This window comes from Megalobrama amblycephala, linkage group LG8 (assembly GCF_018812025.1).
Source record: "Megalobrama amblycephala isolate DHTTF-2021 linkage group LG8, ASM1881202v1, whole genome shotgun sequence".
Taxonomy (NCBI): Eukaryota; Metazoa; Chordata; class Actinopteri; order Cypriniformes; family Xenocyprididae; genus Megalobrama; species Megalobrama amblycephala.
The window spans coordinates 3952413-3976916 of NC_063051.1; the positions used below are offsets into that span (position 1 = coordinate 3952413).

The following is a 24504-nucleotide window of genomic DNA, read 5'->3' on the forward strand; positions in this document are numbered from 1 at the left end:
GGCATTATGGTTTTTATACTGTACAAACTGTACATTCTATCCCCCTACACTAAACCTACCCATCACAGAAAACATTCTGCATTTTTACATTTTTAATAAAACATTTTTTAGTATGTTTTCAAAGCTATTTTAAATATGAGGACTCATGAAATGTCCTCATATTTCATGTTTACGTCGTAATACCAGTGTAATACCCATGTCATTATACAAATTTGTGTTCTCATAAATCACAAAAATGCACACACACACACATTCTTGTACATCTATCTTTGTGAGGACATTCATTGAAACACTGCAATGTCTAGCTCCTTACCTGAACCCTACCCATCACAACTAAGTGCTTAACTTGGAACCTTACCCTAAACCTACCTTTAACCTAATTATAACCTTATCCCTAAAACCAAGTCTTGACCCTCAAACAGGCTGGTCCCACTTTATATTAAGTGGCCCTACATCAAAAAATAAGTACAGTGTACTTATTGGGTTCATATTGAGTTGCAAAACACTTTTGCTGCTATTGAGGTGGGATACAGGTAAGGTTAGGGACAGGTTTGGTGGTATGGGTAGGTTTAAGGGTAGGGGTAAGGTGTTGTAAGGGATGGGTCAACAGTGTAATTATAAATGTAATTACAGAGATTAACTACAGATGTAATTACATGCAGGTGTTTTATAAAATATAAGTACACTGTAAAAACATGTATGTACACAATAAGTGCATTGTATCAAATATTAATTTAAATGTAAGTGCATAGTAGTTAAGGCCACTTAATATAAAGTGGGATCAACAGGCCTTTAAAGGGGTCTCAGAAAGTGAGGACTGACCAAAATGTCCTCACTTTACTCTCTTGTCCTCACTCCGATGATCTAAAACTCAAACTGCTCCTCACAAAGATAGTTGTGACACACACACACACAGGTTTTCCATGTTTTATGGGGACTTTCCATAGAAATAAGGATTTTCAAACTGTACATTCAATCTCCGAACCTTAACCCTAGCCCTAAACACAACCTCACAGAAAACTGTTTAACATTTTCCAAAAAAAAAAAAAAAACATTTAGTAGCTGTTTTCCCACAAAATGTCCCCACAAAAATTTCTGGTATTACTATCGTAACTATCCTTAATATAGGGAATACCTGAACCACACACACACTAAAGCACAAAAACTGTAAAAGAAAATAAATAAAATGTAATTCACAAATCTCTCCTTGAGCATTCTTATTTAAAGGTTTGTGTATTGTGGTTTGGATGTATTTTTTGCAATTCATCCATTTATTTGATGAATAGCCCTTACTGGCATTTCTGTGGTTAGGCAATGACTGTTTTGTGCAAACTTTGTGAAACATCAGGTTATGCTTTTTTGCATAAATACTGAGACACAGGCATGCATGCAAAGTCCACATTGCACTATGACCCCAAGGTTATACTATGCTTGTGTGAGGGGCTTGACTGAGAATGCATAATGCATTAAAATGAACAAATCTACAAAAATCATTATTCTGTACTGCTGTTTTTACAGAAACGTCTCAACAAATCTCATAATCATGTGTTCTGCACTAACATGCCATTCTCACTCTACTTATGTGTCCTTAAGGCAGATTTCATACTTTGTGGAATTTATTCTATAATGGCATGAAATCAAATTGTGAAACACACCATTGAATTTACCGATTCTCAGCAAAACAGAGAAAGCTATTGTGAATTGAGCCCTTGACTCTTTGACAGCACTGAACAGCAACAAACACATCTGTTTGTTGTCATGCACTGTAAAATTTCCTTGATCCATGAGGTTATCAATGAAAGTGCATGATTTTGAGATAAGTTGATCTTATTATGTTTAAAATGTTGCAGATTTATGTTGCTAATGAGAATCTCTGAACTTATACAACAGAAAGCTTGTAAACTTTTGTAAAAGGTAAAAACGTCACTGTTTCTTTCAGTAAAAGTTTAAAGGAAACATAAAGTTTAAACAATCTTGAGTTAACATGGCAACATACTGTAATTTCTCTAGTAATTTCGTTGTACACAAATATTGTTTGTTCACCAGTATTCACTAAAAAGTTTTTTCTTTTTTTTTGTTCATCATGCACTTCACTAGCAGAGAAGGAACGTTTTCCATAGCTAGGTGTGTTATATCATATTTTTAAAATAATATAGATGATATTAGCCTAATTATATACACATTACTTCCTTTCTTTTGAGAACAATGCATTGAAATTGTTATCTTTTATCTCCAAATAACTGTGTGCTACTGTTGTGAACGCGTGTAGCGCGTGGGCGTCGCCCAGGGTGATAGAGAGTGAGAGCGCGAGGCGAGCGCACGCGAGAGTCGTTCGCATGTTTGCGTGTGATTTAGTGAAGATAAGCCTTGCGCCCCCATTACTAACATGTCTCGTGATTTTGTTTTGGTCTCGCCGCATGTATTTGCAATGCTTAATTGCGTTCAAAACATAAATGGGTGTTACTTTTAAGGTAAGTCTCCGCCCAGGGGGAGTAACAGCGCTCCATCCACCTGCCAGACTACTTCAGCAGCAGACAGTCAGTGGACCTGAAGCGCGCGCTGCTGCTGCTGCTGCGTGGACAAAAATACACGAGACGGGTTTAAAAACTCTGGTCGAGAGGGGATACGCGCACTTCATTTGAACTGACACGGAATCAGTCACATAAATTACTTTAAAGGAGCAGCTACTTTGTGGACACGTGTAACGTTACGCGGTTACTTTTGACTGGACGAATTGTTTTTGTTTCTGTTTTACGTTTTCTTTGCGCTGGATTGTAAATGATTTGTACAGTGGGACACACAGGACCATTTGCGACGGACGTTTTGTAGGTGAGTTCTGTGTTCATTTCAGTTTATTTTACGATTTACATGTATGCTTTACGTCACATATATCATCATAAATACTTGTTTGTACAGAAGATCAGCAGCACACTTATCCAAATGTTTTTATAGGCTACATTATTTGTAAGAGGATCAGTCCATTACATGCTACTGAAATCCGATGGAAAAATATTTTGAAAGAGACATGTTTTTGCTGAAAATGGATATGACACTGCTATTGATAACTGAAGTTCATTTGCAAGTCATATGCTGATGGATAGGCTATTTGATTTTATTGGAATGAGGGGAAAGAGCATTAGTTGTGACAAAGATCAACCACTGTAGTTTTTAAGACTGATATTTGACTGATTATTTATTTAAAGTAATTAAAAATATATATAATTTTTATTATTATTATTATATATATTAATGGCCATTATACTACAACAATAAAAATCATGATGTGCATTATGAATAGTATTTTACTAGGTCAATTATTACAAAGTGAAAGGTTTCCACAAGGAATATGGAACAATGTCTTACCATTTATCAGACTCATAATTAAGGAACCGATAACCAATTGAGTAGAAACCTGTAAATATCCATTAAATAAATAACTCAAACTTATCTCTATTAACAATTTGCTTCCATTAAATGAGAAGAAATGTGAAATTGAAATCATGAATATATGATGATCTCTTTCAGCTCATTTATATCTGTCTAATGTTGATCCTCACCCCCTTCCTCCCTCCCTTCTCATGCAGGACCGAATAAATCTCTTGTGAGTCTTTGGATAAAGTGATCATGCAGGGAGTCGGGACTTTGGTGCTGGGGACCCTTCTGGTCTCTGTGTTCTCAGCTGTCTCGGTCCACAGCAACCCTTTGTCTTCCCTGCCACCCGCCTCTGTTCCACGAGTCTTCCTGTCCTTCAAAGGTAAGATGCATTTCTGTTGTCTTTGCTGTGTCTCACACTGTTGCTCTGTGGATGCTTACAGCCCCTGCTGGAGATTACATCCACTGCTTTCCTGTTCAAATTAATATAGAAATAAATAAACAAACAACTGCAATTGATATGATATAGATTACATGGGAAATATGCGTTATTATTTTTGTCCTCAGTGTTTCCAGGAAACCCGAGTATCATAATGTTAACTTTCAGTGCATTTTTAATGTGCTTCTATTCTACTGTCATATTAGGCAATGAGTTTTTTTTTAATTGTGCTTTGTGGGAATCTCTTCAGTTTTGTGCTGAGCAAGCTACTTCTCTTCTTAGGTTACATGTCTGTTTCACCTTTCTAATTCAAGGAGTTTTCACAGTCTGCTGCCTGAACTAATTTTCCTTTCTGTTGCCCGTTATTGTGTTTCTTTAATTGGTTTTTCGAACACTCTTAGGGATTGAGTATGTCTAACAGAAAGGACCTGAATTCAGAATTTGTGCAACTGTGAGTTTAACCCTTGCTGGGGGAATTGGATTTCATGTTGGGTTTGTTGGGGTTAGTGCGCGGCTCTTGGTTGGCTAAGCAATGCAATTAGTTTTTAGTTCTGAAACAGTATTTCCCATGGGATTGCTTTTTTCTGAATATCCATGTTCTTGGTAGCAGCCCATTTTCCAGGACTACGCATCCATGATTTCTTATAACAGTGTAATTTTATTCTCAGGAATTGCAATTGAAAGGTAATATTTGCTTTAAGCTTAAACTATATGTTTACAGTCTTCCCTCCAAATTGGAATACTGATGCTGTATATGATATCGGTGTGGTTGGTTTCCCAGGACCTTTATGTCTAATCTTAGTGTACTTCTGTCAGTCAACATTGACACTGACCACTCTTGACTGCCAAAAAATACACTGGAGACATACTACATGCATGCACAAGAAAGGATATTCCAACTTACAATATGAAAAAAAAGATCTATGAGTTTTCTGGAGATCATCAAAATACCATAGTGCAACTAAAGATGAAATTAAAGATCTAGTCTGCTTTATGTAAGACGTAGTGGAAGCCCTATGGAATGGTTTGTTCAAAAGCTTTGACTAAACACTTAAATCATGTTCCTCCCCTGAGAGTGAACGTCTTGTGAAGACGGCTAGATTTGTTTAGGACTTATACTCTCACTAAACATTCTGTTCTCTCCCACAAACAGCTTCAAGCTTAGTAGGATCTTGTTTTGGTTTTGTACTTGGGATGTGTCATTAGAAAATCATTATGATGGCTAACCAAAATCCAGGCTTTCGTCGTAATTGCCTGCCTCTGTGCCTGCACTCTTTGATACACACAAGACGTCCTGTTTTATATCCCTCTCAGTTGCTTAAATGTGACTATTTGAGCAATGAGGTCATCATCTGTTCACTGTTGTAAAAGGGTTGTGCACCATTCATGATCGCATTGAAAATGCCTTTTAAATTCCATTTCATTCTTGAAACAAACTAAACGGGGTGCAATTGCAGTTTGAATGTAAGGAGGTACAAATAAAATGAATTGAAATTCAAAGAAATTAAAATAACAAATTTTATCTAGAAAAGCAAAGTTTTTAAAGACAAATATGAATGTTGGCTTGAAAAATGAAAGTTGAAAAAAGTTGAAAAAGACTTGAAGTTTGAAAGGTAGATCTTAAGGTAGGATGGATAGATAGATAGATGATTCATAGTCCTGAATCTGTGTTGTAATATGTTGTTTGAATGCTAAAGTGTTTGTAGTATTGGTTTAGAGAATATTTAATTTCGTGCAGGGAGCGTGATGATTCAATTTAGCTAGAAGTCCGGTTTAAGGAAAATGCCGTAATGAAAGAAATGAATACCTTTTATGCAATCCTCCCTGGGGGGATTCAGGTATAATTCACAAGTCCGTCCCTCATACATAAACGCAAGCTTGAGCACACACATAAATGCACCCACACACACATTTACTGCGGTTCACAGAGATCTCCTTCTTTCTGATTCTTATTCTCCAGTATGAGCATGTAGGGAGGGAAGGCAGGGAACTCTGCCAGACAGAGTCAGTTTTCGGCTCCGAGGGAGGACTTGGCTGCTGTTAGCAGGGTCGGTGACTTAAGAGAGCAGATACTGGTGTCTTCTTGTGCCCTTACGCATTACAGACAGTCCAGACCACAAAAACGTCCCTGGAAGCCCAATCATCTGTGAAGTTCGAGGTCTCGGGCTCTGCAGACATGACTTATTAAAAGTTCAGACTCTTTTCTATGGCTCTTCTCATCTTTTCGCTGTTTTATGGGAGTGACTATGATATATTACTTTTGCCGTTCTCTTTTACATGCACACACTTCTTTTTAAATCCCTTCTTTCCCATGTATCTCTGCAAGCCTGGGATTTACATGCTAAAAGGTAGCCCAGAAGACTTACGAAGAGTCACATGACAACCTAAGTTCATTTCTTTGCAAATGCGCCCTCACATAACTCCTAGTTTTTGGACATGACTGTGGATTTATGGGCATGTTTATGCATATTATATCACTTTTCAGTGGTTAGGAGAGCCCAGGGATGATTCAAGAAGGAATGATGTGTGTGAATTGGTATTTTGTGAGTGTGCATGTGTGTTTGAAAATGGTGCCACGGGTGTTGTTTGTGCACATTGTTTTAATTTAAATTCCATTAGTAGATTCTCTGAGGGGCAGAGTGCTTATTGCTCAATTTAGACAAATGTTCTCAGACAGAGAACATTTTAAAGTAAGTATCTCAAGGTGCATCAAAACTGCAAGGTGGGGCTGATGGCAATGCATAAATTATCACAATTATACAAGGCATTTAAAGTAGTCTGCTTCATTTTACTTTGCTGTTCAAGTTAACACTTGCATTCTTTTAAAAACACTAAAACAGTCTCCTGTATCTGCTGTAGGTGAGAGTCTGTGTGGTTTTCTAATGAGAGGCAGTAAAAGCTCTGGTTTGAGAGATTTAGGAGTTATCATTTAATGCAAAGTGCTTATAAACCCTATCCACCCCATATAGATCCATGACCCAGAATTTTTTATTTTTTTTGATGAGTCTTTCAATAAAATGAGTTTTTTTTATGATGTTCATGATGTCGCACTCCAGGGCTCTAGTAAGAAATCAAGGGTATTAAATAATAACACATTTTTAAAAGTTAAAATATATCAGTACCAGTGCAAACTGCGAATTTCGGCCATGTTAGACACTAATTAGAGACAAATATCTGTGTTGTTTAGATTTTTTATTGATTTTGCTATTGGAATTTGCAGTTTTGTTTTATTTTAATTACTTTAGTACACTGCTAAAGATGAAAACAACATGAAGTGAATGAAGTGAAGTGAATGGAACACTGGCTGTCCTTTTAATAAAGAAATTATTACCAAACAAATTGAAAATTCATGTTTTATTTGTATTTATTGGTTAAGATTAAAGCTATGCATGTTTGGAAGTGTGTATATGTGTGTGTGTGTGTATATGTATGTGTGAGTTTCAGCTATGTCACTGGGTGTACTGGCAGAATAACATCAAAGATATATTTATCTTTGACGTACCTTCCTGTGAACTCGCTTAGTTGCTTTATGTTTTGAAGTGTCATTCTCCTTTATAATATATTTGGTGATAGACTTACCAGTTCTAGCAAAAACCTAATACCTAAAAAGTTATATGCACATGCTACTGCACCTGCTTCCAGCATCGTGAGCATTTTGAAAATTATTAGAGGTTTAAATATATACTTTGACTTGGGCACAATTTGTGTGTGTGTGCGCGTTAGTCTGTGCTGGAGGCTTTTTTTATCTTCAAACAAGCCCTAATAACAGCCTATTTGAGGGTGCCAGAGGCTGAGGTTGTGACCCCAAAAAAACAGAAGCAGGTCATTGTCAGGGTGATCTGTCCTCGCTGTGTGGGAAAGAGTGAACAACGTCTTGCTATTAATGCTTGTAATGCTAATCTTCAGCTCTATTTAAAAGCATTTAACTCTAGTTCTTGCTGTTCATTTCATTATATCTGAGAAACACCTGGATGCATAATTGGCCATGCCTGGAAAAACAGAAAAAAATGCTATAGCCTACAAATTTATCCAAACACCCAATTAGACCATTACAATAATGCAGTGAGAACATTATCTCGAAAACGGCTACTGAAAGCATTGTCCGTTACAGCTTCCAAGATCATTATGATTGCTGAAACGTGTTGCAATTAACTCTCATAACATTTTTGAATTCACTGGCTTTCTCTTTATTTCAGAATATCCATTGTTTTAGCGGCTTATCTTTAAATGCTGTAGAACATTTTCTCTATTAACTTTTAACAATTCTCATTTAGTATTTTTTATTTAAATCTGATGAAAAGGACAAGGAATGATCTGTCATCAATTACAGCAAACATAGGGAACAAGAAAGAAAAGTAAAAATTGGGGTGCACAGATATTTTTCATGTTATGGCTGATTAAATAATTATGGAAGCTTGTTTCTGCCATGGAATAAAGAATATTTCAAGAATAATTAAATCACAAGATAACTCTGATTTTTTTATATTTTTCTCACAATTGTGAGTTTATATATTGCTGACTAGTTCTGACTTTTTTTTTTTTCAGATTTGTGAGATATAAACTCGTAATTGCCAGAATAAAAGTCAGAATTGTGACACATATAACTTGAATTTTTTAAGTTATATCTTTCGAGTTTATATCTCACAATTGCAAGAAAATAAAGTCAGAATTGTGTGATTAAGAAGTCGCAATTACCTTCATTTTTTTATTCCGTGACGGAAACAAGCTTCCTAAGATAATGTATAAACAATCTACTTAAAGGGGTAGTTCACCCAAAATTTGATGTTTATCTGCTTACCCCCAGGGCATTCAAGATGTAGGTGACTTTGTTTCTTCAGTAGAACACAAATGATGATTTTTAACTCCAACAGTTGCGGTCTGTCAGTCGTATAATGCGTGTCAATAGGAAACGCCATCTATAGGAGTAAAAAAAACACGCACAGACAAATCCAAATAAAACCCTGCGGCTCGTGACGACACATTGATGTCCTAAGTTCAAGAAACCAAACAGTATTTATATCATTTTTTACCTCTAAAACACCACTATGTCCAACTGAGTTCAGCAACCAGTTAGTGAGGTCAAAAAAACGCGTTCTGATGACGGAAGTGATGTCTCGCGCTTTGCTTCAATGAGTGAGAGACATCACTTCCGTTGTCAGAGAGCGTTCAGACCTCACCAACCGGATGTGAATGGCAGTTGGACATAGTGGTGTATTAGAGGTAAAAAATGATATAAATACTGTTCGGTTTCTCGCACAAACCGATCATTTCGTGTCTTAGGACATCAGTGTGTCGTCAGGAGCCACAGGGTTTAATTTGGATTTGGACTTTAACTGAGCATTAGGAAGAAAGGCTCTGTTTCCACCTGGTATTAAAGATGCAATGTGTAAAATTTGGGAGGATCTATTGACAGAAATGCAATATAATATACATAACTATGTTTTCAGTGGTACATAAAGACCTTACATAATGAACCGTTATGTTTTTATTACCTTAGAATGAGCCATTTCTATCACATACACCACGGGTCCCCCCTCCATGTCAAGTTGCCATTATGTCGCCGGCATGTTTCTACAGCAGCCCTAAATGGACAAACACTCTAGGGGTGCGAGGGGTGTGCGCCTTTAGTTGCAATTCGCAACCTCACCGCTAAATGCCACTAAAATTTACACACTGCATCTTTAAGATGTGTTTTGGTCAATCGGATCACAAGTGTACGACACTAAATACAGGTGAAAATGTTTTAAACTTGTCCACTTTCGACCACCTCCATAGGTAGTCGAAAACGCATTCCACCAGATTGCTTTCGTAGTGTAGACGCTCATGTGGTCGAATGTGTTCGAACAGCCACAAAGACCGTTATGGGAGAAAGAAAGAAAGACAGAAAGAAAGAAAGAAAGAAAGAAAGAAAGAAAGAAAGAAAGAAAGAAAGAAAGAAAGAAAGAAAGAAAGAAAGAAAGAAAGAAAGAAAGAAAGAAAGAAAGAAAGAAAGAAAGAAAGAAAGAAAGAAAGAAAGATCTTTCTAGTAAATATAACCTTATACTATAACACTTATTCTACATTCAATACTTTCCACTCATGACATGATTAGGTTTATCCTTCATGTTGTCTTTACCTGGGTTCTAACTGGGTCAATTGCGACACTAGAGACTTCACTAAGTGCTTCCCTCTGACAATGCACACACAGATACAGAGAGAATGAGAAAGTGTGTGTGTGTGTGTGTGAGAGAGAGAGAGCCCCGGAGCAATCACTGTCTCTCTGAAAGATGAACCTCCTTCAACCTGCCAAGATATGCCTAGGAGAACTGCTCAGACAGAAGGTGAGACACTGTCTCTCTCAATCCCACACAAGAGAGACACTAACAGCAGCATAGAGACTATAGCCCCATTCAGTTACCAACATTACTTCAGCATCCAGCTCACCTGTGGCGTTGATGGGAAAGTATTTGGATTGTGTGAGCTGTGTTCATCCATCTTTACTTTTGGCCCGACCCTCAGTCTTTCTCATCTGTGTTTTGTATCAGTGTTCTCCTGATCAACCTAAAAAATGTGTTTGTCTTCAGGTAACACTGAGGTTTTCTGTTTTTAGCTGAAACATGCAGGTTCATTTAAGCTCTCACTTTATAAGCAAAACCGCAGCGACATATCAGAATGGTATTAAAAACCAAAAGCAATGGGAATCATCAAAAATGCATTATTCCGAGCTGTTCCCATGAGGCTTTCTCTAATGGAGCTCTTGGCAGAGTAATAAACTTAACCTCTTGACCCTACATTGAGTTTCGGTTTCATAAGAATCACTTAGAAAAGGGTGCTTGGGACTTAGACAGGCGTGGGCTCAGAAAGGGAGGCCTGTTCTTTGTTCTGTGTTCTTTGTTGTTTTTGTTATTGCCAGGGGTGTGCTATATTAACTGAATTATGGTGTCTAAGTCTTGCAGATAATAATTTTTCTTCTGAATATCCTGATTATGCTACATTTTGTTGTCTTATTTTAGACCAAACACATTTGTTTGTGATGCCAGGGTGCAGCAGACGCTGTCTCAGTGTCGTTTTTGTCAAGGTGGCGGTGCATCCCAGCATCCTGTGCTGCGGCGCTGGATCTAAACTGTCACAGCGAGAGGAGAGTGGAGGTGACAGCAGCAGGGCTAAATATAGAGACCCTGCACTCCTACACCCCTTCTCCTCTCTTACTTTCTCTTCTCTGTCTTCCTCTGTTTGTCACTAACTAAAATACTACAAAGTACCTTGTTACTATCACGTTTTTGTTTTTTGTTTTTTTCAGACGTGTACCTTGGTATTATTTGAGGTACCATGATATTCTCCCAATACTGCCATCTGTCACACTGTCACACTCGCTTTAGTATGTCTTTTGGACATGTAGCAATACTGTAGATTTTTGGACATGGTACCATGTACCATTCTTTGAAGTACCTTGGAGTCCCATGTAAATACTATGGAACATAAACAGTGTTAATCTAACATTATTTATTTACTGTTTACAGTATTTATTAATATTTTTAATGAGCTATTTTTATATTTTCAGTTTTCATTTTAGTTTTAGTAATTTTGTCATTTTTTTCGTTTTTTTTTAAATGTTTCTATTTAGCTTTTTGTATTTGTTTTAGTAATTTTAATACTTTATTTATTTCAGTTCTATTTTTTCTAATTTTCACATGTTCTTTTTGTTTACATTTTTTTAAATCTAATATTTATATATATTTTTTCAGCTTTATTTCAATTATTGAAAAAGATTTGTAATAGTTTTATAATAAATATATTTTATAAATAGTTTTAGTTAACAGTAACAACACTGTACGGTACATGAATATGGTAATCACTCAGTATCGCTGCATATGTAGGGTTCGGCAATATAATTTTCAATCATTTGGCAAGATTCAACATAGATCATGATATTTGTAAATATACTCTGAAGTGACCTTCAAATCTGAATTGAATTTCTTCAGAGGAATCATCATTTTGTCCATCATCATTGTTGCTAATTAAGTATTAAGCAATAAACTGCCTTACTTATATACAGAATATTTTGAGCTAAAATGCAGTGAACATTTTTGAGCAATTTTATGCAAATTAATAAATTAACTGATTTATTGAAACACACAGTTCAAAGAACTAAATCATGGTATTTAATAAATCACTTCCCAACTTCAGTATTTTTGCTTTGCTGTTAATATGCCTATTATACAAAATTCACTTTTGCATGGTGTTTGGACATAAATGTGTGTTGGCAGTGTGTGTACACAACCACCCTATAATGATAAAAATCCAACCACTCCTTTTTTTAATCCCCATAAATCATAAGCAGTGTCTCAGAACAAGCCGTTTCCAGATCCCTGGCAGTGTGACGTCACAAAAGCCACAGGCCCCGCCCACGAATGTTGACAGACACTGACGTTTTAACATAGAACCGCTCTGAGCGAGTTCACAGTCCGCCACTGCTCTACTGACGAGAATGTCTCCCAAGTGTTTTAGGTGTTATGTAGCTGGATGGATTAATCCACATAGCTCTCTCCATTTACTCCCTAAATCTGAGCTGCTGAAGACGAGGTGGATTCATTTTGTTTTTGAAGAAAATGCTCCCTCAACTCTACCAAAATTTGTTTATGTCTGTGCGAATAATTTCACACGCGGCTGCTTTGTGAAGAATGTCAATACAAAGGGACAATACAAAACATACAGTTTCCAGAGTGATACTGAATACGGCAGTAATTAATGAGGGCACTTTATTACAGTTCATTGGAGTTGATTTACGGATATAAAGTTTACCAGTTTATTAAGCACCACCCGAAAAGGCATAATGTATATATTTGTTTACTGTTAGTTGTAACAAGTGTTTCTGTGTACTTCGCTGTGTATCTTGATGATAATGCAAGGGAGAGAGAGAGTTTATGGATAATATTTTAATGCAAACTTGCACTGTTTTATTAAGCTCTTACAGTGATTTTCTAGAGTGAAGACAGACGCTTCATATTTTGTGTGAAGTACAATAAACGTCATAAAACTCATCTGTAAACTGCCTTGTACTAATATAGTGGATAAAAACAAGAAGACAATATAAGTTATAACCGTAATAGAACAGGTATAGTTTAGTTCAATCTCCATGCAGCATATATTCGCAGTTTCTGACATTATTGTGCATCCTGACTGAATCCTGATGGGGGAGAACCAGAGCCATGTAGGGAGAACAAGCTCTTGAAGCTCCGCCCTCTTAGGCCGAGCGCAGCAACTCATTTACATTTAAAGGGCACACACTGAAATGGCGCGTTTTTGCTCAACCCCAAAAAGTGGCAATTTTAACATGCTATAAAAAATTATCAGTGGTGTATTTTGAGCTAAAACTTAACATATACACTCTGGGGACATCAGAGACTTATTTTACATCTTGTGGGCATAATAGGGGGCATAATAGGTCCCCTTTAATGATCAAAAAAATTATATATCACCAAGAAATTATACTTTGAATATATTGAAAGTATTTAATATATTGTCAAGCCATACAGTATATAAGAAGTACCAGGCGAGTTCTATTCTCAATCTACCATGGTACTGCCACCTTAAGTCACTCTGCTTGTCTATGTCTCCATCCTTTTAGTTCTTTTTTTCTTTCTTCTTGTATATTGTGCTGTTCTCCATCAATTCCCAATTCTCTATTTCATTACTCTCTCTTGGTTCTCTTCCTTTAGCTTCTTTTTTCTGTGCTGTATTTTCATTTTCTCTGCTCCCAGGGGTGGTGTCTAACATGTCACCCCCTGAAGGAGTGTGGAAGTGCTCCCATGAGATGAGAGAGTGCAGACATTCATTTAAAGTGAGGTCTGGGTCACATCTCCTCAGATGAGTCACTCATTTGGTTAGTTGTGGGTGTGTATGTGGCAGAGAGACATTCAATTTGAGAAAACCATCCTCTATGCAAGGAGACTCATACTCATTTTTGAAATATGTCCTGTTGTGTTGGATGTCAGGAGAGAAAGATAGCCGCTACGGATGCCATGTTTGGCCTTTTTGTGGTTTATGAGGTACGGATGCCATGTTTGGCCTTTTTGTGGTTTATGAGCTACGGATGCCATGTTTGGCCTTTTTGTGGTTTATGACAAATCAGTTGTACGGCTTAATTACCTAAGACCTGACCAAATGAATTTGAATATTCCAATGATTGTCTTCATCTGCATGTTAAGCCACATAAGAGTGCTGATGTGTTTTTGCTTTACAAATGATTCATTTGTGATGCACTTTAGAACCAGCTGCTGGTTGCTTTCCTATAGGAAAGAAAAACCACAAATGAAATCTTCAGTATCTCAATTGTTTCTTGTAGACAGCAATGAGATTAAATGAAAGTGACTTTTACTTGGTTGTTTCTAGAAACAGATGTAATTTCACATTATGTGGTTTCAAAAGATGTCTTGAAATGTCTCAAACTGTGCTCAAATTTGCTATGATATCAAAGTCTGCAGTCAAAAGAGATTTCAATATAAAAAATAGTTTTTTTCTTCTATTGTGATGTATATTTGACAGCTTCTCAAACAAGAAAAAATGTAGGGCGGGACTTGATTTTTGTTCATTAGGAATTAATTGGATGGTTGGATTGTTGTGGTTTGCTATTACTGAGATCTCATGTGAGTGACAGGTTGTCCCACGTCACAATACTGCAATATTCTTAAAAAAAAGAATTGTTTTTGATTTCAAGGTGACTTTTAGGAATTTTGGGAAAAACATATGAGACTAAGTTGATTATGTAAAGGAAACAACTCAACAACATCTGAACAATATATTTTTCATCTCAGTTTTCTTTCCATGTGGCTACAAAATACATAATGTTTTCTGGTTTTGTCTGTAAAAGGCCCATCTTTCTCTTGAGGCACAGAGATATTTTGTCTGTCATCACAGTTTTTTTTTCTTATCTCTTCTTGTAAAACACAGCCATATTCACAGCACTCACACACTCATGCTTGTCTTGTAACACTCATCTTCAGCCTGTGTGTTTTATCATTACTTTTCTCATTGCTAATCAGCATTCATATTCACTCGTTTCTGACACTATCACTCCCCTCATGTTCTATTTTCTATCTGTCTGCAGCTCCTCATCTCTAATACAGTGTTAGCTTCAAAGGCATTTAAAAGCGTCAGGAGTGTATATGGCTGTCTTGTTATAAAACCACCTCAGAACCGAAGGTTATCCGGTCTGGATAAATGGTTGCACTGTCAGCCAGTTTGATGTGTTTCTTTCTGGAGTGTAACACAGGGGTTTCTGTAACCTAATGCAGAAACTCATGCAGAGAATCAAAACATTTTTCTATTGCTGTTGGAGAGCAGCTTTGGGGAAAAAGAGGCAAATCTTCTCACTTGTCACTTTGAGAAACAGGCAGGGTTGGTGTTCTCCATTGATGTAAGACAAAGATGCTCTGTTTGTAAGCTGTGTGTGTGATAGTGTCCCTTATAGCTCGTCCATGCTGATTGTTTTGTGAGGACAGATGGAAATGTGTCAGACAGAATGAAAATAACCTGATGTATGTTTCCTGACTTTGCTCCTTTAAAATTTCCCATCACTCTTTAGACTGAAAATAGGAAAGTTCAAGCAGTGTTCAACTTACAGTGGGGATGAAACTATATTTATAATTGATAAATGTTGTAAAAATATAGGTTAAAACGATTTACATTTTTTCAATAAAGGATTAGTTCACTTCAGAATTAAAATTTCCTGATAATTTATTCACCCCCATGTCATCCAAGATGTTTGTCTTTTTTTCTTCAGTCGAAAAGAAATTAAGGTTTTTGAGGAAAACATTTCAGGATTTTTCTCCATATAGTGGACTTCAACAGTTACCAAAGGGTTGAAGGTCCAAATTGCAGTTTCAATGCAGCTTCAAATGGCTCTACATGATCCCAGCAGAGGAAAAAGGGTCTTATCTACCAAAATGATCAGTCATTTAAAAAAAAAAAAATATTTAAAAATTGTATACTTTCTAACCACAAATGCTTGTCTTGCACTGCTCTGCGATGTGGTAAATTACAGTAAAAGGTAGAGACATCATGACCATTTTGGTGAGAGCGGGTCTCTGTCTTCTCCCAGACCTTAATTGCTCAGAAAGTATCCATGTTGTCTCATCCTATTATAGTGTTTCACTGAAAAAGAAGAAAGAGAACTGTGGTCCATTGTGAGTTGATTCAGTAAGACACACCATCATGCAGGTCTGTTTAATGAGAGGTTACAATAGGTTTTGTCAGCAGGCAGCTTTGCTGAACCCTAGATCTGGACCCCTGTGACACCTTCTGTGCAGTCAGGGCAGTATCTGAGATGCTGTTTAACAATGTGAGAAATGTAGTCATATGAGATACATGCAAAGACAAGTGTGGTCAACAGCAACATTAATGAAATCTTATAGGAATAGTTCACCCCCAAAAAATAAAGTTGTAAGCTGAAATTTCAGCATCATTACTCCAGTCTTCAGTGTCACGCGATCCTTCAGAAATCATTCTAATATGCTGATTTGCTGCTCCAGACCAAAAAATCACCTCAAAATAGGTTGTATGGACCACTTTTATGATGCTTTTTTTGTGTGTTGCATGGAAAAATGTCATCATAAGGCTATGTTCACACTGTCAGTTTTTGGGACTGCGTTTACATACAGGTGTGAGTCTCGAAATGTCCCGTTCACACAGCAAATTAGGAACAGCGTCTCAAATACTGTCTGTATGAATGTGCAATGGGAGTCAAGCCCATTCTCCATAGTGACAGTGACCAAAGTAATATTAAAGATCCATAAAGTTGAAAAGTCTTATCACTTTTAACACGACAATAGTCCAACTGAGCCGTAAGTTCATCCATCAAATCTTCATTAACCGACAGCAGCTTTTATATCTGGGCAGAGAGCGGAGTCATGCATGTGTTGAATACAAAACTGTTGGGAGCAGCTCCGGTGGAGAACAGTGACCGGATCTAAAACCTTCAGATGACATACAGCTCATATCTCCGTCACTGTAAGTTACAGAAACCATACATAAAAACCCGTAAAACATGGTAGACACGTGTCGGTGCAGCTCTCTCTCACTGTATGATGTAACGGACAACTAATTGTCCGGTCCGATTGCATTAGGTTGTGGGTTTTCCAAGAATGCGGTTGTGTGGTTTCTAGTTGTGAGTTTGGTTATGCGGTTGTCACTCCTGTAAATAACTGAACTGAGTGTGAATGCAACGGTATTAATGACTCAAATACAGGACTGACAACCGTATTCCACTGCTGTGTGAACATGGCTCCAGATTCATAATGACATGAGGGTGAATAATGACTTTGTTTTCATTTTTGGGTCAATCGTCCTTTTAAGTTCAGATTGTTCCTCTTAGAAGCCACAGTGGGCACGAAGAGGAGAGGAAAAGGGTGGGTTTTACTAATAATTTCCCCCCACAAAAAAGTGTGTGTGCTTATTACAATGCATGCGTGTGTGTCTGTGTGCATACACCATTTTCTTTCCATCAGCAAAGACAATGCATTTCCCTTGTGTGTCTGCTAGTTTGGTTGCCATGGCAGCATTCCTTTTGTTACCTGTCACTGCGTTATGGCACATTTCACCTGTTATTTGATAGCTATGTTTTTGTGCATCAAGTTCTTAGAAATTTCAAAATTCACCCTTTGATCTAACCGAATAGGGAAGGTCTTATTTGTAAGTATTGCCATGGGAGTGACAACAGATACAACCGTTTCATTCTGGGCTGACAACAGTGAGAAGATGAGTTGTTACATTCCCCAGCACACACACACACAAAGTAACAGAGTGGTTCTCTCTCCAGATGTGGGCTGGGTGTGGGAGTTACATCCTCGAGGTTACCAGACATGCTTGACCTTAGGGGGGGTGTGAGGTCAAGGGCGCCTCTCCCTTCATGTTGTTTTAGACTGCCACCATTTATTACCATCTGTCAGTCAGGCATGGACTTTAATACCACGGCAGTACTTATACTCAGACAATGACCTGTACTGACACACCAAAGCATCATGACAGAGGAAACAGACTGAGAGCTAGCCAATCACAGAACAGGGACGCCACTGGATGGAGGGAACAAAATGTGAATTCACAACAGGGGTTATGGGGTGGTAAAAGGAAAAATGTGTCAATCGTTGACTGGCTGGCATTTCTCCATCATGTTAGAGGACAGAGAAGAGAATGAGACAGCAATTGTTTATCCTTATATATATTAATTGTATTTGCATTTGCAATATTACAACCGTAATTACGATATTACAATTTAAAATATCATTGTTATTATCAATGTTGAAAAAAGTTTTTGCTGCTTAACGTGGAAACCGTAATACACTAACATTTAAAACTTTCAAAAGTGACTGTAAAGACATGTACAGAGTTTCAAAAGATTTCTATTTCAAATAAATGCTGTGCTTTTGAACTTTCTATTCATTAAAGAATCCTGAAAAAAGGCTTCACCGTTTCCACGTACTCTTTGCTTATTGAACTTCATTAGAAAAGTAATAATACAATTAGAAACTCTGCTCCGAACAGTTTCATATACAAGATGTTAAAAACTTAACATTGCTGTTATCGCAAAAAGCTTAAAACAAGGCAGGAGCAGAACCAGTGTTTAACAAATTGGTTGATTAAATGATTAATTGACTCACTCATAAAGCCAGTCATCTTGTTTCATTCCTGAATGAATCAGTGATTCGAATTATTCAGTTTGAATGAATGATTCATTAATTCACTCATAATTGATTTTCCCATCAGATTCTCTCAAGAACATATCATCTATTCTAATTAATTGACTTCTATGTCAAGTTGTCTCATTTGCTTTTATTTTTATTTCAGTAGAAGGGATTTTAGTAGAAACATTAGTACCATGACATACCTTGAATTTTTTTTTTAATATTCCTTGAAGTACCATGTAAATATCAATATGCTAGATGAATATGTTAATCGGTTTATATCAAAGTACCATGGAATTGTCATCTGATACCAGTACTGTAATATGGTACCTCCACTATACTTGTTTTGTAGGGAATATTTGGGGGCAAAATGCTGCTGGAACCATATTGCTGTTTACTGGTCTTGTGACAATTTACATAATGAGACAGAATTGGAAGCCTGATTTCACTGTGCTTGTTAAATGTTGATGTAGTGTTTTCAAAAGTATATACAAGTTAAAGTGAATTACATACCTGACAATTTAATTATAGGGTAGATAAGAGCTAACAATTATAATCGTTGGAAGCACACTGGCAATCTACTCTTATGTTTAATTCAGTGAGAGCATGCATCTGTGCGTGTCTGTGCATCTCTCAGGTAAGTTTTTCCTCCAGATGTTCCTCGTCACTTCAGAGGAATGGCAAATGTGGGCTGGAGAGTTAGACGGGTGGGAAAGATGTGCTTGTGGTTCTGAGCCAAATTCAGCTGGAGTCTCGAATGCCTTAACATGGTGTGTAGATTGTGTATGTGTGTTTGAGAGTGTCTGAGATGAGACTGGAATTGTTGGTGTTGTCTGTGGTGGCAGCAAGCTGTCTGCTCATGTTGTTGTGTGATGAAGTGATCTCATGCTCATTAAAGGCAAAGTTTGTTTAGGAGGTCAAAGAGATTATGATGCCGTTTTCCATTCTTCCTCTATTTTTGTACTTAGAAGTAAAGGGCTGTGAATGTAGACACCCCTAAGGCTGCACTGGCTTTTCTAGACTTGGCTGCAGTCTCTGTCTGTCTTTCTCTTTCTCTTCTTCTCATTCCTCTCTTTTTTTCTGTCACCCATATGGAAATCAAGCAATAATTGATGTAATTTATAAATCTATGTAACTGATATATTTTTGTATACATCAGTAGTACCTTGGAGTACCATGGCATGTTTATGAAAATGGTACCATTTTGGTTTTGTGCTGTTCTAAACCAATTCAAATGCTCATATTTTGATGTAATTATGTATTTCACCTCAATCTGTGTCGGTTTGAACTTTACACACACCTCACCAATGAATCACCAGTGATGTCTTGGGATGAGGTCAGTTCCTGTCTACGCACAGGTGCACGTTCACACAAAAAAATCCAGAAATCCAGATGAAACTTTGACTGACATGCTGATATTGCTGTAGTGAAATATTGCTGGCTACAATTACTCAGGAAATTCACTTTTAATGAAAAAAAGATTGTACCTTTGCTTCTTACACAAGAAGGGAATACTCTTGACTTTCTTTCAGTCCCAGACTTGAGCTCTTATCTTATGTGGATGTAAATTGATGTTGATAAGTGGGTTACCTTTTTTAAAACAAGAGAATAATAGACTGATAAGGACTGTATTAGGATTTAAAACAACACAATGTGTGAACAATTAAATAATTCAATTCTGATCCTTGTCGTTTAGCTATTTAAAGCAGGGGTCTCAAACTCTGCAAATACAAATGTTTTATCATTATGGATTGTATTATTTGGTAGAGATATACCATGTACAACTTGATGGGCGTCTAAATTCAACTTTGTGTGTAAAAAAAAAAAAAAATGTGTGTGTATGTATATGTATATATATATATATATATATATATATATATATTATGCTACTGTTTAACAATCTTTTAAGACTTTGAAATAACATTAAAGGCCAATGCAGACATAGAGAATTGGTTTGCGGGCTGTTTTGAACTATAAACTATTAACACGTGAGGGGTCGTACTGTACAAACCTGGCTCACTTTGAGACCTCCGATTTAAAAAGTTCTCATCGGATTAGTTTAACATTACCACATAAACGTTAGAAAGCAGATGAAAGTAAAGTATTCTGAGAAGCATGTCAAATATGTCTGCAAGAGGAAGTAGCCAGTCTTTTGGGATGGAGCCTGACAAGAAATTTCATTAATTGCGGTTTGATTCAGTTCAGTACTTGGACAGGATATTGGATCATATTTTCACCTCTGAAGACTTTTAGAGCCTCACATCATAGAAACAGTAAAGCTATAAAGTCAAAATCATCACTCTTACAGACACATTTAGGTTAAAACCTCAAGCTTGAGTATTATCATCCCTCGATAGTTCGAAAAATAGCACATGGGCCAGATGATTTTTTTCTTCCTTTTTATAGCTGTGATTTACAGCTTGAATCATGAGTCTAAAACCTGGTCCCATCGGAGACTTTGCAGAATAGATACACCAAACCATACCTTTTGCTGGAAAAAAGACACAAACAGATGTGAAATAGGAGAGCAAGAAAGATTTTGTGCGTATGTCCGAATGTTCGAACTGTCCCAATTCATAGTCTTCTGTAAGCTGAGAATGCATTGACTCGATAACAAGATGGAAATGTAGATGGGATGTATTGGGAAAAAGAGCATAATAGGATAAGAGAGGTGCATGCTGGAGAGACGCCAGGAGGAATGTGTTAGGTGTCTGTCTAGAGTCGGCTAACATCTGTTTCTGCGATTTTTGAACGTGATGTCTGCGCTGCCTGCTGATTTTGTTACTCAGAGAATCAAGTGAAAACATATTTACTGCTCTCCAAGCTACTTCTCTGCTTGTGTGTGTGTGTATTTGTTGGGAGATTAACTTAAAGTAACTTAATGCTTGACAACAAACGCATTGGTGTCTGTGCATTTGACAGGTCATCATTTACTCGCCCTAATGTCGTTCCAAACCGGTATGACTTACTTTCTGCTACGGAACACGCAAAAAGAAAAAGAAAAGAAAAAAAAATATTTTTTGAGGAATGCTTGTGTCCAAAGCAATATTAGACCCCACTGAATTTCATTGTAAATTATTTATCCTGTGGAACACAAAAGAAGTTAAAGGGATAGTTCACCCAAAAATGTAAATTCTGTCATCATATACTCACCCTCAAGTTCCAAACCTGTTTAAATTTCTTTCTTCTGCTGAACACAAAAAAGATATTTTGAAGAATATGGGTAACCAAACAGTTGGTGGGCTCCACTGTTTTCCATAGTATGGAAAAAATAAATAAAATGGAAGTCAACGGGGATCATCAACTGTTTGGTTACTGACAAAATATCTTCTTTTGTGTTAGTAACTCATACAGGTTTGGAACAACTTAAGGGTGCCTAAATGATGACAGCATTTTCTATTTTGGGTGAACGTCCCTTTAAGTCATACAAGTATAGAGGATGAGTAAATACTAACAATTTTCATATATTGCACTCAGTGCATGCCGTGTATTTACATTTTTTTTGTTGTTTGTTAGCATTCAATCTGCACATTGTTTGAAGGGAGAGTGTTGGACAAACTCAAGCCCACACAGAATCTGCACAGACACAGAAACTCTGCAGATTGCTTCAGATTTTGAACATCCGTTATTAGTTATACACATTCCCTACCCCTAGCATGTTTGTTTATTAAGGCTTGAGTAGTGTAGTACTCTTAGATCTGTTTAACACATTTGACCACATTTAAACTCATTTCCAAAATAGCTGAGAAAATGTGAAATGTCTGCATGCTGGACAAGATTAATTTGCAATTTGGCATCTTTATCTGTTTAATCGATTTGATTAAGCCAGTAATTGACAGTTTAACACTATAGCCTAGCTAAATGATTGTCAGAATAGCTGCAGCAGTTAGCTGTTCAGTACAGATGTTTCTCAACAAACAGTCCTGAGTCCTGAGAAACCAAACTCGGGAAGAAAGACCAGTGTATTTGAAATGTCTTATCAAAATGTCCCAGTTAAGTCCTAATGTTGAGACTTTGCTCTATGATTTCCCACGTCATATCTCCTGAAGACTGTTCGTTGACTTTGCCAATGAAAGCATACCTTATTTATCCCTATCATTTCTTTTTTTTTTTCTTGTTTTCCTTCACAGGTCATTTATCACTAGCTTGTTTCATTTGGCTTGTGAATTCAATTAGTTATCCATACAAGAGACAATCCCATTAGATAATTTCATGGCTGGTTTGGAGTTAATTGCCTGTAACATGGATTAAATGATTGGTCTTATTAAAACATGTAAGGTGATCCATTTTTATGGGGGCACATCTAACCTCTGGGACTATCTGTTGCAGATGTCAAACCAGCAAATAAAATAAATAGGATGTTTTTTATCCTGCACTGAAGCTTGTTAACTTTTTCTATTCACTGGCTGTGATTTTAAAGGCACTTTATTCTCTCACCCTTTTCATGTTAATCTCCATCATGTTAATAATAGGAATTTAGCCACTTTGAGACACTCGCTATTCTGTTTCTTTCATCTGCTCCTTCTGTTTCTGCTGGATATTGTCAGCTAAAGTGCCTCTAGAAGAGCTGGTGTTGGATTGGGGGCGCTTAATGCAACAAAGGAAGAGCAGAACTAAAGAGAAGTTCAATGCCATCTTTCTGTGCAAATCACATGATCTTTGTTGTCAGGGCTCAGAGGTCATGGGGTCACTGGAAAGGACTACCCACTTGTCCATCAAATGAAAAAGGAGGCTTTAGCCCTAAACCTCATGGTTGGCTTTAGTGGGCGGGGTTAGTTTGTCTGTCACCATGAACTGCAAAGAGGCAGTAATCCATTGGCTTGTCAAGCTGTCAATCAGCTTAGCATAGCAGGGGGTATTATGTATTTATGCAGAAGATAAAAGCTAGAGACTGCTCTCTTAATCAGGGAATGTTTTTCAGTATGCAATGACTGTGCATTTCTTTTTTTATTGAAATACTTTCTTTATTGAAATTGAGTTGTTTGGGGTTAGTTTTTCTCCATATACTTATTGTCAGTGTCTAGAGGTTGCATGCCATTTGCATTGCAAATAAATCTTGCAAGTTCACCCTGCCAAAGGTCACTTGCATTGCTTATTACGGATATATAAAGGAACTTGTATCATTCGTAATTGAGTGGTATTGCAGCTCTGCTAATATTGCTTATGTTTTTCAATATTTGTGGGTCTTTTGGGTAAAAGACAAATTATTCATTTGAATGCAATACGGTTCATTTTAGGAACTGTTTCCATGAAGTTGGCATCAACATGTTTGACTAATATGTGGTATTTACCAAGTCAAGGAAATAAATATCAAGGACATAAATATGTTGATTAGATGCAGAAGAATTTAACAGTTGCACACTCATGCACATCTATAAAACAAAAAAACACAATAAAATGTTCAGTGTGTATGCATAAACCTTTATATTTTATTCCTTTCCACATGTATATTTACATATTTCTGCCTTATCATCTAATTCATTGTCTTTAAGATGGCTTGCTGCCACCGGCATCAGGCCTTATTAAATAGAGTCATTCCACACAGTTTTTTTTTTTCTTTTTTTTTCTCACAGGCATCTGAGTGCCTTAAGTGGTTAATATGCATTTTGATTGACACCTCCTATTTGGGGGGTGGGTACGCTTTTCCAATTCTTATGGTCTCTCTCCCATGAGACTGAGCTACATATGTTAATGTGTTTCAATTTGCACACACACGTGTGTGTGTGTGTGTGTGTGTGTGTGTGTGTGTGTGTGTGTGTGTGTGTGTGTGTGTGTGTGTGTGTGTGTGCTTGAGAAACGATGAGAGACATTGATGCATATTGGTTATTTTATTACACTGTATGGTGGCATTGTGATGCATCTCATGCTGTGTCTTTGAAAGTCTCTGCTTTTGAAAAAGCATGGCAGGGTGCACTGGAGCATCAGTGCCTTTATACTAGAAATTCGTTTTGAGAATGTTATGTCCTTTAAATGATGTCACACTACACTGACAATTAGTAAGGGTGTAAATTTACACAACCCACATCTTAACACACA

General features: G+C 37.0%; 1 protein-coding gene across 5 annotated transcripts in view; it reads left to right on the plus strand.

Annotated features, from left to right (window-relative positions):
- Nucleotides 1-24504, plus strand: part of sema3fa (sema domain, immunoglobulin domain (Ig), short basic domain, secreted, (semaphorin) 3Fa) — a 70499-nt gene that overhangs the window by 21570 nt on the left and 24425 nt on the right. For 3 of the 5 annotated variants that reach the window (XM_048198792.1, XM_048198793.1, XM_048198795.1), the window contains one exon: nucleotides 3585-3754. In XM_048198792.1, coding sequence (XP_048054749.1) covers nucleotides 3625-3754 — 130 coding nt within the window. In that variant the 5' untranslated portion in view covers nucleotides 3585-3624. Of the gene's footprint in view, nucleotides 1-2294; nucleotides 2830-3584; nucleotides 3755-24504 lie in introns of those variants that run through there. The other 2 variants (XM_048198791.1, XM_048198796.1) reach the window with 1 other exon arrangement.